Source organism: Danio rerio, chromosome 5, assembly GCF_052040795.2.
Source record: "Danio rerio strain M-AB ecotype USA chromosome 5, GRCz13ab, whole genome shotgun sequence".
Lineage (NCBI taxonomy): Eukaryota > Metazoa > Chordata > Actinopteri > Cypriniformes > Danionidae > Danio > Danio rerio.
The window spans coordinates 61,318,366-61,330,989 of NC_141025.1; the positions used below are offsets into that span (position 1 = coordinate 61,318,366).

At 34.4% G+C, this 12,624-nt stretch overlaps 1 protein-coding gene across 14 annotated transcripts in view; it reads right to left on the reverse strand.

The window, feature by feature from the left end:
* mast4 (microtubule associated serine/threonine kinase family member 4) overlaps positions 1-12,624 on the reverse strand; it is a 175,922-nt gene that overhangs the window by 116,601 nt on the left and 46,697 nt on the right. For all 14 annotated transcript variants that reach the window (XR_015491844.1, XM_087254214.1, XM_087254213.1 and 11 more), the window contains exon 3: positions 9,086-9,207. Coding sequence is in view for 13 of the 14 variants with exons in the window: in XM_087254214.1 (XP_087110340.1) it covers positions 9,086-9,207 (122 nt within the window). In the remaining variant the exon portion in view is untranslated. The remainder of the gene's footprint in view (positions 1-9,085; positions 9,208-12,624) is intronic.

The following is a 12,624-nucleotide window of genomic DNA, read 5'->3' on the forward strand; positions in this document are numbered from 1 at the left end:
AGGTCTATAATTGTAACAAGTAGAGGTGTGACTGGTCTCAGATCTGGACTGATTTCATGGTTTGGTTCGGTTTTGATTATCATGCCATCCATTCAGTTCAATTTGATATCTCGGTACATCGACGATGCTTTCCATACACAATTATATTTTTTCTTCACAGCACAATCATTTATTTTATTGAAATCTAAAAATATATTTACATTTATATATTATTTGTAAAACAACTTTGTTCTTTATGCCAGCAGTAAGATATATGAACTGTACACTTAATTTGTCCTGCTTTAAAGAAAACACTCTTTCTTAATGTTTTAAACAAAAAAATACATGCACAGAAGACAGTATGAGCATTTAAAGCAAACAAACAAATGTAAATATTATCCCGCTTGCTTTTTGAGTGCTGACAGACAAGGTCTTACACCCCTATGATTGGTCATTGTCTTCCCTTGCTCAACAGAAATGGCTGCTATTGGCTTTAGAAATTAAAGCGCTGTTCACCGATGGCGAATGGTATTCACAACCTTTCCAAACAAGGACTCCTTTAGATTCTGGGGTATTTTGTGGGGTAATAAATGAGCTTATACTGTAAAACCAATTCAATTAAACCTTTTGAATGAATGCAGTATACAACAATGCACCCTCAACAATTTTAACTTGTATGAATAGCAACAGGCATACAGAGCAAATGTCACAATTTGCATGTTAAACTAAAGATACATTTAACCAGACTTAAGCTTTTTCAGGGTGACATTGATTGAATAAATTTATATTTTAAGCATATACATTGCAATTATTTATTTCCCACACTTTGCATTCTGACAAGCTATGGCTAGATTAGATGATTGTGTATGACTGCTTGCTTCACAGAAATCTAATTCACTTCTACTTAAAGGCTGTTCATTAGATTAACATATACATTAAGTATATATTAGGTTTGCCCTTGGTGTTCGATGGGTCAGCATCGTGTGAATAAAGTGGGCTGCATTCCACTCCACTTTTAGACACTCATTTGCGAACAACCCTAACCCCTTACCCTGAGGGAATCCCTGCCAACATTTTAATGTCAATTCTACGTAAACTAAATGAAAGAAGCTTACATTGACATACCCTCAAACCCTTGATTTGAACGTTTCATTTAGATGTAAGCACCGTTCTCCTGGCCACCAACAAACTCAGACTTGACCATCAGAGATCCAGAGAGATAAGCGATACTCAACACTCCAGTTTCAGCATGCTTTACATTGCACTTTGCAGAATGCAGCTCCTTAGCAATATAATCCCATCCCATAAAGCTTTCTATTAACTGTTCTTAAGCTAATCTGATGACCATGTGAAGTTTTGTACTGTGTGTACCAATTAGGGATGTAACGACACACAGAAGTCGGCTGGATACAGGTTTGGTAAAAAAAAGAAATCCACAGCACTTGATTTTCTGTTTATTTTGAAGAGGCAGAAGTCTTTTTTCTACAATCAGCTCTAGATCTGATAACCTTCTTTTGATTTGAAAGTAAACATAATGGATCATTTTACTTGTAAACCATTTAAAGACATTGTGCATTAAACCTATAATTGCTAAGCTCAACCCTCTTCTAAAACTACAGAACAAAATTTTAGTGTGCATTAAATTTAGGACTCAATAAGCTACAAAAGTGAAGTCTCTTTTAGTAAAATGCTTAAACAGAAGGTGTTTCCATCTGTTGTTAATGTAACAGCAGGTGCAGTGGACAATTGGACAATTGGAGTTCAATAACTGCTCTTTATTTGTATAGAGAAGAAACAACAGACTGGCTAATGTGCAAATCAAATGGAACAGAAGCTGTGTTTCCATCCAAAGATGCTAATTAAATGTATGTGCATAACTTGAATAACGCATTTAAGACATGTGAATAAAGCAGTATTTCAAAATTGGCACTTCCTGATTGGTATCAAATATCAAAAGTAAAAACTGTAGAAGAAGATGCGTGAATTTTCAATTTATTTATTAAATGACTTGCACCTTAGAAGGCAGTATACTGAGACGCAATGAATGTGTGGTGGCATTTGAAGAGGTCAGACGCGGGGCACAGATGCTCTTGACAATTCTTGAGGTAATTAATAATATAATAACACTAATACTGAAATGGTTAAGGAGTTGTAGAATGACCAAAAAAACAGGTTTTACAATCTGCTCAGCCAGCTGGTTTGTCCATTCACACACATTTTTATCATCCCATGTTCTCTTATAACAAAATCACATGACCATTTTTAATGCGCATTCTGGAATTTGTTCAGTAAAGGAGTTTCAATCATAGTTTATGCGCATCTGTTCTTATTGAATCCTACTAAGTTAAGTGCATGTTTTTTATGCGCATTTTCAAAATGTATGCAAATCTTGGTGTTTCCATCAACCATTTGTTATGCACATATCCAAAATGCACTTAAAAAAAAGTGAATGGAAACATAGCCAGTGTAGCATGGTGGCTCATGCACTTTTAATAAATACTTAAATAAACATCTAAAGCTGAAGATTAGAGTTGTTGTTGTGTCAAGTTAAAGTATTGAAACTTTCACATGCTGCTCCACTCATCAATGTCCGTTTCAAAGTGGAACACTAATAAGAAGGAACAGAAATCCGATGGTCAAGCAAGTGTTGCAAATTTCAGTATACAGCTGCAACATGGTGGAGAGGGTGCTTAAAGAAACATTCCTGAGCACTGCATATCACATTTTAAACTGAAAAGACACAATCAGTAGTCTTATTCTGCCTAACTCCTGTGACTGGACCAACTGATCAGACTATACAAAATAATTACCAAAACTCTAATTAACAAACTTCAGCAAGTTCAAAATGCAGCCGCTAGAGTGCTTTCTAGAACAAAGAAATATGATCATATTACTCCAGTTCTTTCATCATTACATTGGCTCCCTATTAAATATCGTAAAAATATATTTTTAAATGGTATTGACCACCAACAAAGCCCTGAATGGTTTAGATCCCCAGTATTTGAGGGAGCTCCTGGTGAATTATAGCCTATCTAGTCCTCTACGCTCAATTAATTCTAGACAATTGATTATTCCCAGAATATCTAAATCAACTGTAGACGGTATATCTTTTTTTTATTTCTGGAACTAAAGTCTGGAACAGCCGTTCTAGCACAGTTCAGGAAGCCGACACACTCTGTCAGTTTAAGACTAGATTAAAGACACATCTCTTTGCATTAGCGTACACATAAAACACAAATGCTTTTGAAATCCAAATCCTCTAAAGCAGGGGTCACCAATCTCGTTCCTGAAGGTGCCCTGCAGGACACTAGCTCTAACTTGCCTCAACACACCTGCTTGGGTGCTTCAATTATACCTAGTAAGAGTCCTTTTTATTATTCCCTAGGATTCTATAATCCTGGACCGGGCCATATCCTGAACAGATACTATGGTGGTCATGGAGGAGTGGAAAGCATGAGACTGATTCCTGTAAGACCCCACTGACAGACAAGTCTTAGGATTCATCCTGAAGGGCCAGCCTGTACATCAGCCTCTGATCTCTCCCACCTGCAGCCCCAACATGATTGGGGTACATAAATTAAACACCCCTAGTAGCTATTTACAATTAAAACAGTTCAGCAGGTAAAGACCACTCTGAGGTTGTGGCGGAGTTGCTGTTGTTCCCAATTGCTTTCACTTTGTTATAATACCACTAAAAGTTGGTGTCCCAAAGCTTTTGGGAATAATGCGTAAGAATAACTATTTACTTAGTCACAACCAGAATTGTATTACCGGTGTATAACTAGTTTTTATTAAAGTACTACAATAAAACCATGGAATTTTGAAGGAGATTATACAGTATTTTAATTTAGCATTAGATTATATAAAGAACAATTTACTTAACTCTAATCACCATGCTACTTTGACTGAAACTTTTGCTGGCATTTGTGTTGAATATAGAGATAGTTGAATATGCTTATAACTATGCATCAATTTATAGTTCAAAAAGGACTAATGGGAACTGATAAAAATATCCTCTGGGAGAACTTTAACTCCAGCGACTCCTGCAGTGTCATAATGAATAAATAATCCCTTTGTAGTGATCATTTGTATTCCACCCTGTGTGACTACTGCTGGATACTAATAAAAACCACAATTGCCCAGAGCAGACCTGCCAATAGAGCAAAGAGTCGATTCAAAATCTTTCTAATAAATTGCATAATTCATGCAGCTTCAGAAATGACGGAGCAAGGTCCACTGGGACGATTTGATTTATGGAGCACAAAACCTCTAGTATAAAAACTGAGAGGAAAAAAATGGTTGTCAAACAGGCAGCTTGAACACATTTAAACATATTAGTTGGAAGGTGAGATGTTGGTGCATCAGCGTTTGTATTTCAGGCAGATAGTGATTTAATATATACACGCATAATATATATATATATATATATATATATATATATATATATATATATATATATATATATATATATATATATACACACACACATATCTTACTTGATTTTTGAAAATTACCCAAAACCATCAAATACATGGATTTTTTGCAACATTTAGAATTCAATAAGTTTAACTTTCGATTTAAGTAATGAGTTTGCAAATATACTATGAAGACACTGGCATATTTTAAATTCAGATCCTGTTTTGAGACACTGTGTAAAGATCCACCACAAATTTTTTAAATGAGCCCAAACTTGCAACAAATGTTAATGAGAGCGGATCAAGGTTATGAACGTTCTGCTAATCCTTTCTCAGTCCCTGAAGATAATTATAGAAGTGGTCAATGAGTCTAACTTTACTAAAACTAAATGTCAGTTTTTTTAGTCATCCCCATTCAGGTAAGCAGTTGAAGATTAAAGGGCACATGGTTTGCCCCTTTTTTAGGATTTAATATTAATATTATGGTTCTTTTGAGTGTGCCAGTTTAGGTTTAGCTCAAAACACAGTTCAGATTTTTTTTTATTATAATGTGTTCAAAAGTGTACAAGTCACTTTGGGGACGTGTACACAGCTCGCTGTTTTAGGGGTGTGTTGCTTTACATGAAAATTTGTTTCGAATTCCCACCCAACGTAACAAAGGGGCAGAGCCAAGAGTTCCCCTGCTCTGTGTTTGGCAACAGACAGGCAGACAGAGGGAAGCAACATAAATGAGAGGACCAAAATTTGGCCGTACATGTACGACTTGTACACTGACCAAGCAGAGAGTACACAAGTTCCGGGCTTGTATATATAAAAACTTCTTAAAATTGAAGCAGAAGATTTTGAATACATGAGGATGATTTCTACTAAAAGTATCAAATAAAGGTCACTGAAGAAAGGCTTCAGTTTGTTTCTTTTACTCACAGTTGTATGCATTAATAAATAAATAAATAAGTAATATTTTATGTTTTTGTGTATTTTAAATGCTTGAAACTGTAGTCATTTATACAGTATAATTCTTTGTACATTTGGAAAGAGAGTTTGAGAACATAAGTGAAATTATTTATTTCTTTATTTTTTTACTAATATTATTATTTATTTTTTATTTATTTATTAATTCATCAGACAAACAGATACTTTTGATTTGTGAAAAGGACTAAGAAAACAAAGAAATAAAAGTGTCATAGAAGCATTGTAAACACAAAATCCCTTGATGGAGAATGCCGTAAGTTAACAAATCCATTTTATCTAATCCCAACTATCTAGTCTCCAATGATGCATAGAGTTTAAAAGGTTCCTGAATATCCAACCAGACCAAAGCAAAAACCCATATACTCTCCACATGTGGTTTACAAAGAAGAAACAGATAAGCTCCCTCTGTGTGTGAGGAATATCTTTCCAAGGTCACATATGAACTGTCGGCCTACTCCACAGGCACTCATTTTCACTAAACAGTGTTAACATTCCCAAGACATACTCCTTTCCTTTGTGTTTAGTAGGAGGGAAAACATCCAAAAAGATAGCACAGGAAATGGCTGTAGTGTGTCTGTGTGTGTGTGTGTGTGTGTGTGTGTGTGTGTGTGTGTGTGTGTGTGTGTGTGTGTGTGTTATTTGCCCCTTAAATTGATAATTTTTATTTATTTGTTTATTTGTTTATTTATTTATGTATTTATTTATTTATTTATTCATTTATTTTAATTATTTATTTATACATATTTTTTTTTTTTCTTCAAGGAGGCTGATCTATAAACAGGGTTATGTAAACATTCTGATAAATCAGAGCAGCTGAAATTATAACAAACATAAAATTCCCAAAATAACTCTTTCTGAAAAAGCTATACAGCTTGTATGAGTACACGCATACATAAAATAAATTCTGATGCTTTTTCCCCATTGCATCTCACATATATTGTGTTTGCTAGCACTTTGTATTGTTTTATATATTGAAAAAAAAATTATTAGTTAATTTTGCTTGAAAGATTTGCTTGAAACTTTTTGCAGCTACTGTATATTGTTATTTGTTGATATTTTTCAATTCATAATGGTTCAGTTTGCATTCCTTAATAAAACATTTGTTTTTAATTCGATATTTAAAACAACATAGAAATCGGTAATTACATGCAGAGGTAAATATAGTTGACATTTTTGGCATCTCAACCACAAAATAACTCAGATCACTTTTTCTTTACTGGCTTATTAGGTGTGATAATTGCAGATTTTGTTGGAATAATTGGATACTACGTTGGATAACTTTATTTATTTTGGATGGTGAAAGCAAAATTATCCTACGAGAGTGATTATACTGTAGCACCTCTCAATGGTGAATGCGGTTTTACTCATTGCAGGTAGTTTAGTCATTTATTTCACTGATTTGGCAACAGTCAAATGTCATGAGGAAATGGTTTGAATTTTTGCTTAGTAAAAAAAATAAGTGTGTAAGTGCATCAGTACACAGTGCATAAATGCAAAGTGTATAGTGTGCCATTTGAAAGCAGCTATTGTTTTTTTGGTAGGTAAACCCAATGTCTCTTTAAGGCAAGTCATTTCACTCAGTGCTCAACGTTGAAATGTCTCTCGGGCAGTATACTGTACTTGGGCATTCTATCTGAATGGGAAAACATCAAATTTTCCAAAACTACTTGCCAAGCTTAGGATTAAATTTCATGTTAGAAATCACCAATAAAATAAAACAACAACTGTGTCTTTAGTTTCATTTCTAAACATTTAAAAATAACACAAAATGTGCACGTTTGGTCCAAGCCCCTCCCCTGGAGTATCGTCAGTCTACAGCAATCGGTGATTGGCTCCTGTACTAAAAGGTGGGCTTTATTTGCCATATAGCGATCAATGATTGGCTCCTGTACTAGTGGGAGGGCCTTATTCACCATAGTTACCATTACACTTTTCCCTATACAAAAAGATACGAGTGACATGTCTTGTGTATTCTATAGTCTTTGGTAAACCTTCAGCCCAGTCTGAGGTCCTGAGCACTTTGGAGAAAACACCACCACAGCATGATGCTGCCACCACCATACTTCACTGTTGGGACTGTTTTGAACAGGTAAGGTCTCATACAGACAGGTGCGTAGCTTTTCTTATCAAGTTCAATCAGTATAATTAAACACAGCTGGAATAAAATGAAGGTGTAGAACCATCTCAAGGATGTTCAGAAGAAATGGACAGAGTTAAATAAATCTGTCACAGCAAAGGGTCCAAATAATTATGAAGACAATGTTATATTTCAATTTTTCTTTTTAATAAATCTGCAGAAATGTCAACAATTCTTTGCTTTTCTGTCAATATGGGGTGCTGTGTGTACATGAAATAAGGAAAGGGCTGCAATATAACAAGTAAAAAAAATAAGCGGGTCTGAATACTTTTCATCCACTGTTAATGATGTTTTGGTTTATTTGGTTCTTAAATCCCCATCCCCTACGCAGCATACAGTACCTGCTCCTTGAAAACCAACATTATTTTTGTTCATTTTTTTAAATGGTTAGCTCAGCTGGTCAAAGGCTGCTTATTTTAACAGGGGAGAGCAAGAGAGACTCAGGAGCCCCCCTTGTGAAAGCAGATCGGATACAGTTGCTAAGTAAATGACATTCAGTTTGTTGCAGCATTGACCCTGTTCTCTGTGGTCATTAATTTCAATCAGTTTCCCAACATGGATCCCGGACCACTGTTTGCCACGGCTGTTTGCAGGAAAAGCAAATACGACATGGCAGTTTCTCCGGACATATTTTTCACCGCATCCAGCTCAGCACAAACCAAAATTAAAGTGTTAAATTTAATTCTAATGATCTTGGTTCAAATTAATAAATTGGAAGAATATATCGCTGAACTGTTGTTTTACGAGATTACTCGATTTCAATAAACGAATAGCTTGTAACAGTATTAACCCTCATTTGTAAAAAGATGGGATGACAGCATCCAGGGTTTCTACAGCGTTCATCATGTCAATTGTAAGACTTTTTAAGACCTTTTTAAGATCTTTAAGATTTAAATTTCAGACTTACACAAGGTTAAACACAAATGATTTGTTCTAATGGCCCAGTTAAAATATTAAAACAAATGTTATTGTAAGGAAGATAATCAATCCATGATGGTAAATACAGTTAGTAAACAAACTTTTGTTAAAATTTTTATTGAGATGAAATGTTTGTGATTGGATAGGTGTTGGCCCAATTGGGTAGCTTTACATGGACATAGAAAGATTTAGACCTGTTTAAAATGATTTAAGACCTACAACACAATATTTCAATGAATTTAAGAATTTTTAAGGCCGAAAATTTTGCATTTAAAATTTAAGACATTTTAAGACTTTAAGACCCTGCGGATACCCAGGTATCTAATAAATTAATATAAGTAAATACAAATTTGTATTGTTCCTTTCCCACAGTTTCTTTGAACAAGTTAATTATTCTTATTAGCCCATAGGAATTTCTTTCTCATTTAAACGCACACTTTATGCTTAAAAGACAGAAAATATTTCCAAATAAATGAAAACTGCTGAAAAGCAAACTTATTGTATGTCTATTGTATAGAAATGAAAGTGCTCCTTATAAAAGAAATGCTTTATGTGCCTGTGATACAGCAGTGCTACCTAGTGTTTGAGAGGAGAATTTACCACTTGATATGATGTTAAACAGTTTTTTTTTTTTTTTTTTTTTTCCAGGTTAAACTCTACTGACCAGGCTGGCTGTGAGAGAAGGTGCAGATTTTCCCAAGGTCTGCGAGCGCATGCGCACAAGGTTGGTGGTCTCCGAGCTTGAGGCTGACCATGACTGCTGGGCATATGGCAACAGGTATTTCCCTAAAAAAAAAAAAAAAGAAAAGAAAAAAAATGTCTGATTAAAAGCAGAGCATAGCGTATTTGACAAAACATGTTCTTGGAAGATAATGCCTTAACTAATGATCTAATCTGTTCAAGCAAGACTAAAAGCATTCTAGGAGTGGCTCACAATTTCACATGCAATGACTCAATGATGCATCATAACGAACACGTCATAACACACATGCTGTCTGATATAACCAATATGACAACTATAAACGAGAAAAAGAAGGCTCAAAGGGTAAAGCTCCCATTTCATTACATTTTTGTATTATTATTTTTTTGTGAAGGTAGAGGGTAGGAGGGAGTAGGCATTGTCCGTTATAAGTTTCTGACTTATGAACACCTTCGATAAAAATACCACGGTTTTAGGGTATTGTGATTACTGCTTTAAAATTTATCAGGCTAAAAAGTAAAAATAAATCATTGACTTCTGCTAACTTTATTAGCTTAAAAAAACACAGATTTATTTAAAACACATAAAAAAATACATTAAAAATTCCTTACATATACCTTGGGAACAGTATAACAGAACATTTTAGCTGTATTAAAACCTTGACGTTTCCAAATCGCAGTCCTTGAAAGTCCCATGTCTAGGTGGGAGATTAAGCTACAAAAGCGATCAGTGAAGAGCAGGGAGTGGATGTTTGATTAACATTACTCATAGACAGGTTTTCACTTCAAGAATAAAAGTGTGGATGGATGTGAATTCAAGTTTTCATTCTCAACAGTTTATGTATATCTGATTGCATTTATATATTGTAAATACTCATCAAGTTGGACCACTGATACAATTTAATGTTTATTTGACTGATTAAAGGAATAGTCATTTCAAAAATGACAATTTGGTCATCTTACACTTTACTGGTCTGATACACATTTACCCTTTTCTCATTTCAAACCTTTATAAAGTTTCTTTCTTGTTAAACATAAAAGAAGATATTATGAAGAATGCTGAAAACCTGTAACAACTGACTTCCATAGTATCTGTTTTTCCTACTATGGAAGTCAATGGTTACAGGTCTTGAGCTTTCTTCAAAATATCTTGATTTGTGGTCAACAGAAGAAAAGAACTTAAAGGTTTGAAGCAAGTAAAGAGTGAGTAAATGAGAGAAGTTTTATTTTTTTGAACAACTGTGCCTTTAAATGGTCAAATACACATCAAATTGGGGTAACATCCACCTTAATGAATATTTATAGAAGCAATTTTCGGATAAACCATCCTTTTAAGCGCTATAAGCTGTGGAAAAAAAATAGGTCAATACTTCCAAGAAGTCAGAGAGAAGGATTTCTGAGTGCAGAGAAAACAGCATATGATTTTTATATTTAAATAAATTCAATTAATAAATTGTCTTTTTAAAGCATATTAAATTACTTGCATTACTTGCAGTTACCTTCTTCACCATAGTATTTTACTTATATATTGCATGCATCTCATTTCCCACGCCATATAATGCTGGTGTCAAATGACGTCAATATGTCACTACTGTTTAAGGTCTGTTACTAAATCAATAAAGATTGGTCCTCTTCTGCATTGCGATGCACTATAAACTGCAGAAACTGTGTCCCTACAAACAAAAAGCAGATATCCTGCAACATCCAAATGATAGCATAAAAAACATTAAGCCTTTTAAGTTGTCAGATGTGGATATGAGTGGATAATGTTTTTTTTTTTTTTTTTTTTTTTTTTTTTTTTTTATTGTAGCAAACTAACATGTCTACCTTAAAAATCACTGTCACAGAAAAATTACCCAGAAAAGTGAAGTTTTGAGAAAAGCTCCTCTACACCAATATTTAGTTTATTTCCAAGTCCTTCACGCTTTATCACAGTACACTGAGGAAATGTAAACGGCCTCTTCACTTTTACTGGGCCCCCCGTGGATTGTTGATTGATAATCTAAATTCCTTCATGAAACTGAGCTGCCATACCAAATGCAATTTGTTGGTTGTGTCAGACTAAATTAAATCCGCTAGACCAAAATTACATAGAGTTACATTTGATAAATTTACGCTGTTGTGATCTTCTATTTAAGAAATTGTTTTCATGGTGCATTGAGGTTTTTTTTTTTTCCTGAGAGAAGCAAATATTATGTGTTATGTATTACCAAGCCTCAGCAAGGATACTGTGACTTCTTAGCCAAAGTCACAGCTGCCATAAGTCATTAGCATAAGAAAATACACTCTTGCATTATCTAAAGAAATATAATTTCAAATATAATACTGAAGTCTTTAATTGCAAGTAAAAATATATATATATTATTTTGTGAATACACTCATCGGTCACTTTATTAGGTATACCTTACTAGTACCGAGTTTGAACCCACTTTTGTCTTCAAAACTGCCTTAATCCTTGCAGGCATAGATTCAACATGGTACAGGAAATTTCCCACTGGGATTTTGGTTCATATTTACATGATGCAGTTGCTGCAGATTTGTCAGCGGCACATCCATGATGAGAATCTCCTGTTTAACCAATTCCCAAAGGTGCTCTATTGGATTGAGATATGGTGACTGTGGAGGCCATTTGAGTACAGTAAACTCACTGTCATGTTCTAGAAACAAGTCTGAGATGATTTGCATTTTATAACATGGCGCATTATCCTGCTGGAAGTATCCATCAGAAGATGGGATGGATATGGTCAGCAACAATACTCAGGTAGACTGTGGCGTTGATGCTCAATTGGTACTAATGAACCCAAAGTGTGCCAAAAAAATATCCCTTACATTATTACACCTCCACCACCAGCCTGAACCATTGATACAAAGCAGGATGCATACATGCTTTCATGTAGCTGATGCAAAATTCTGACCCTACCATCCAAATGTTGCAGCAGGCATCAAGATTCGGACCATGCATTGTATTTCTAATGTTCTATTGTTTAATTAGGTGAGCCTATGCAAATTGTAGCCTCAGTTTCCTGTTTTTAGCTGATAGCAGTGGCATCCGATGTGGTCTTCTGCTGCTGTAGCCCTTCCACCTCAAGGTTGGACATGTTGTGTATTCAGAGATCCACTTCTGCTTATTTAGGTTTTAACGAGAAGTTGTTTGAGTTACTGTTGCTTTACTATCAGCTGGAACCAGTCTGACCATTCTCCTCTGACCTCTGGCATCAACAAGGCATTTGTGCCCATAGAGCTGGATATTTTCTCTTTTTCGGACCATTCTCTGTAAACCCTAGAGATGGTTGTGGTTGGTTGTATATATATATATATATATATATATATATATATATATATATATATATATATATATATATATATATATATATATATATATATATATATATATATATATATATATATATATATATATAATTTTTTTTTTTTTTTTGTGAATCTGTGTTTTTTTAATATATAAACTAAAATAAATGAAACAGTTGCAAGATCTGACCATTCCAC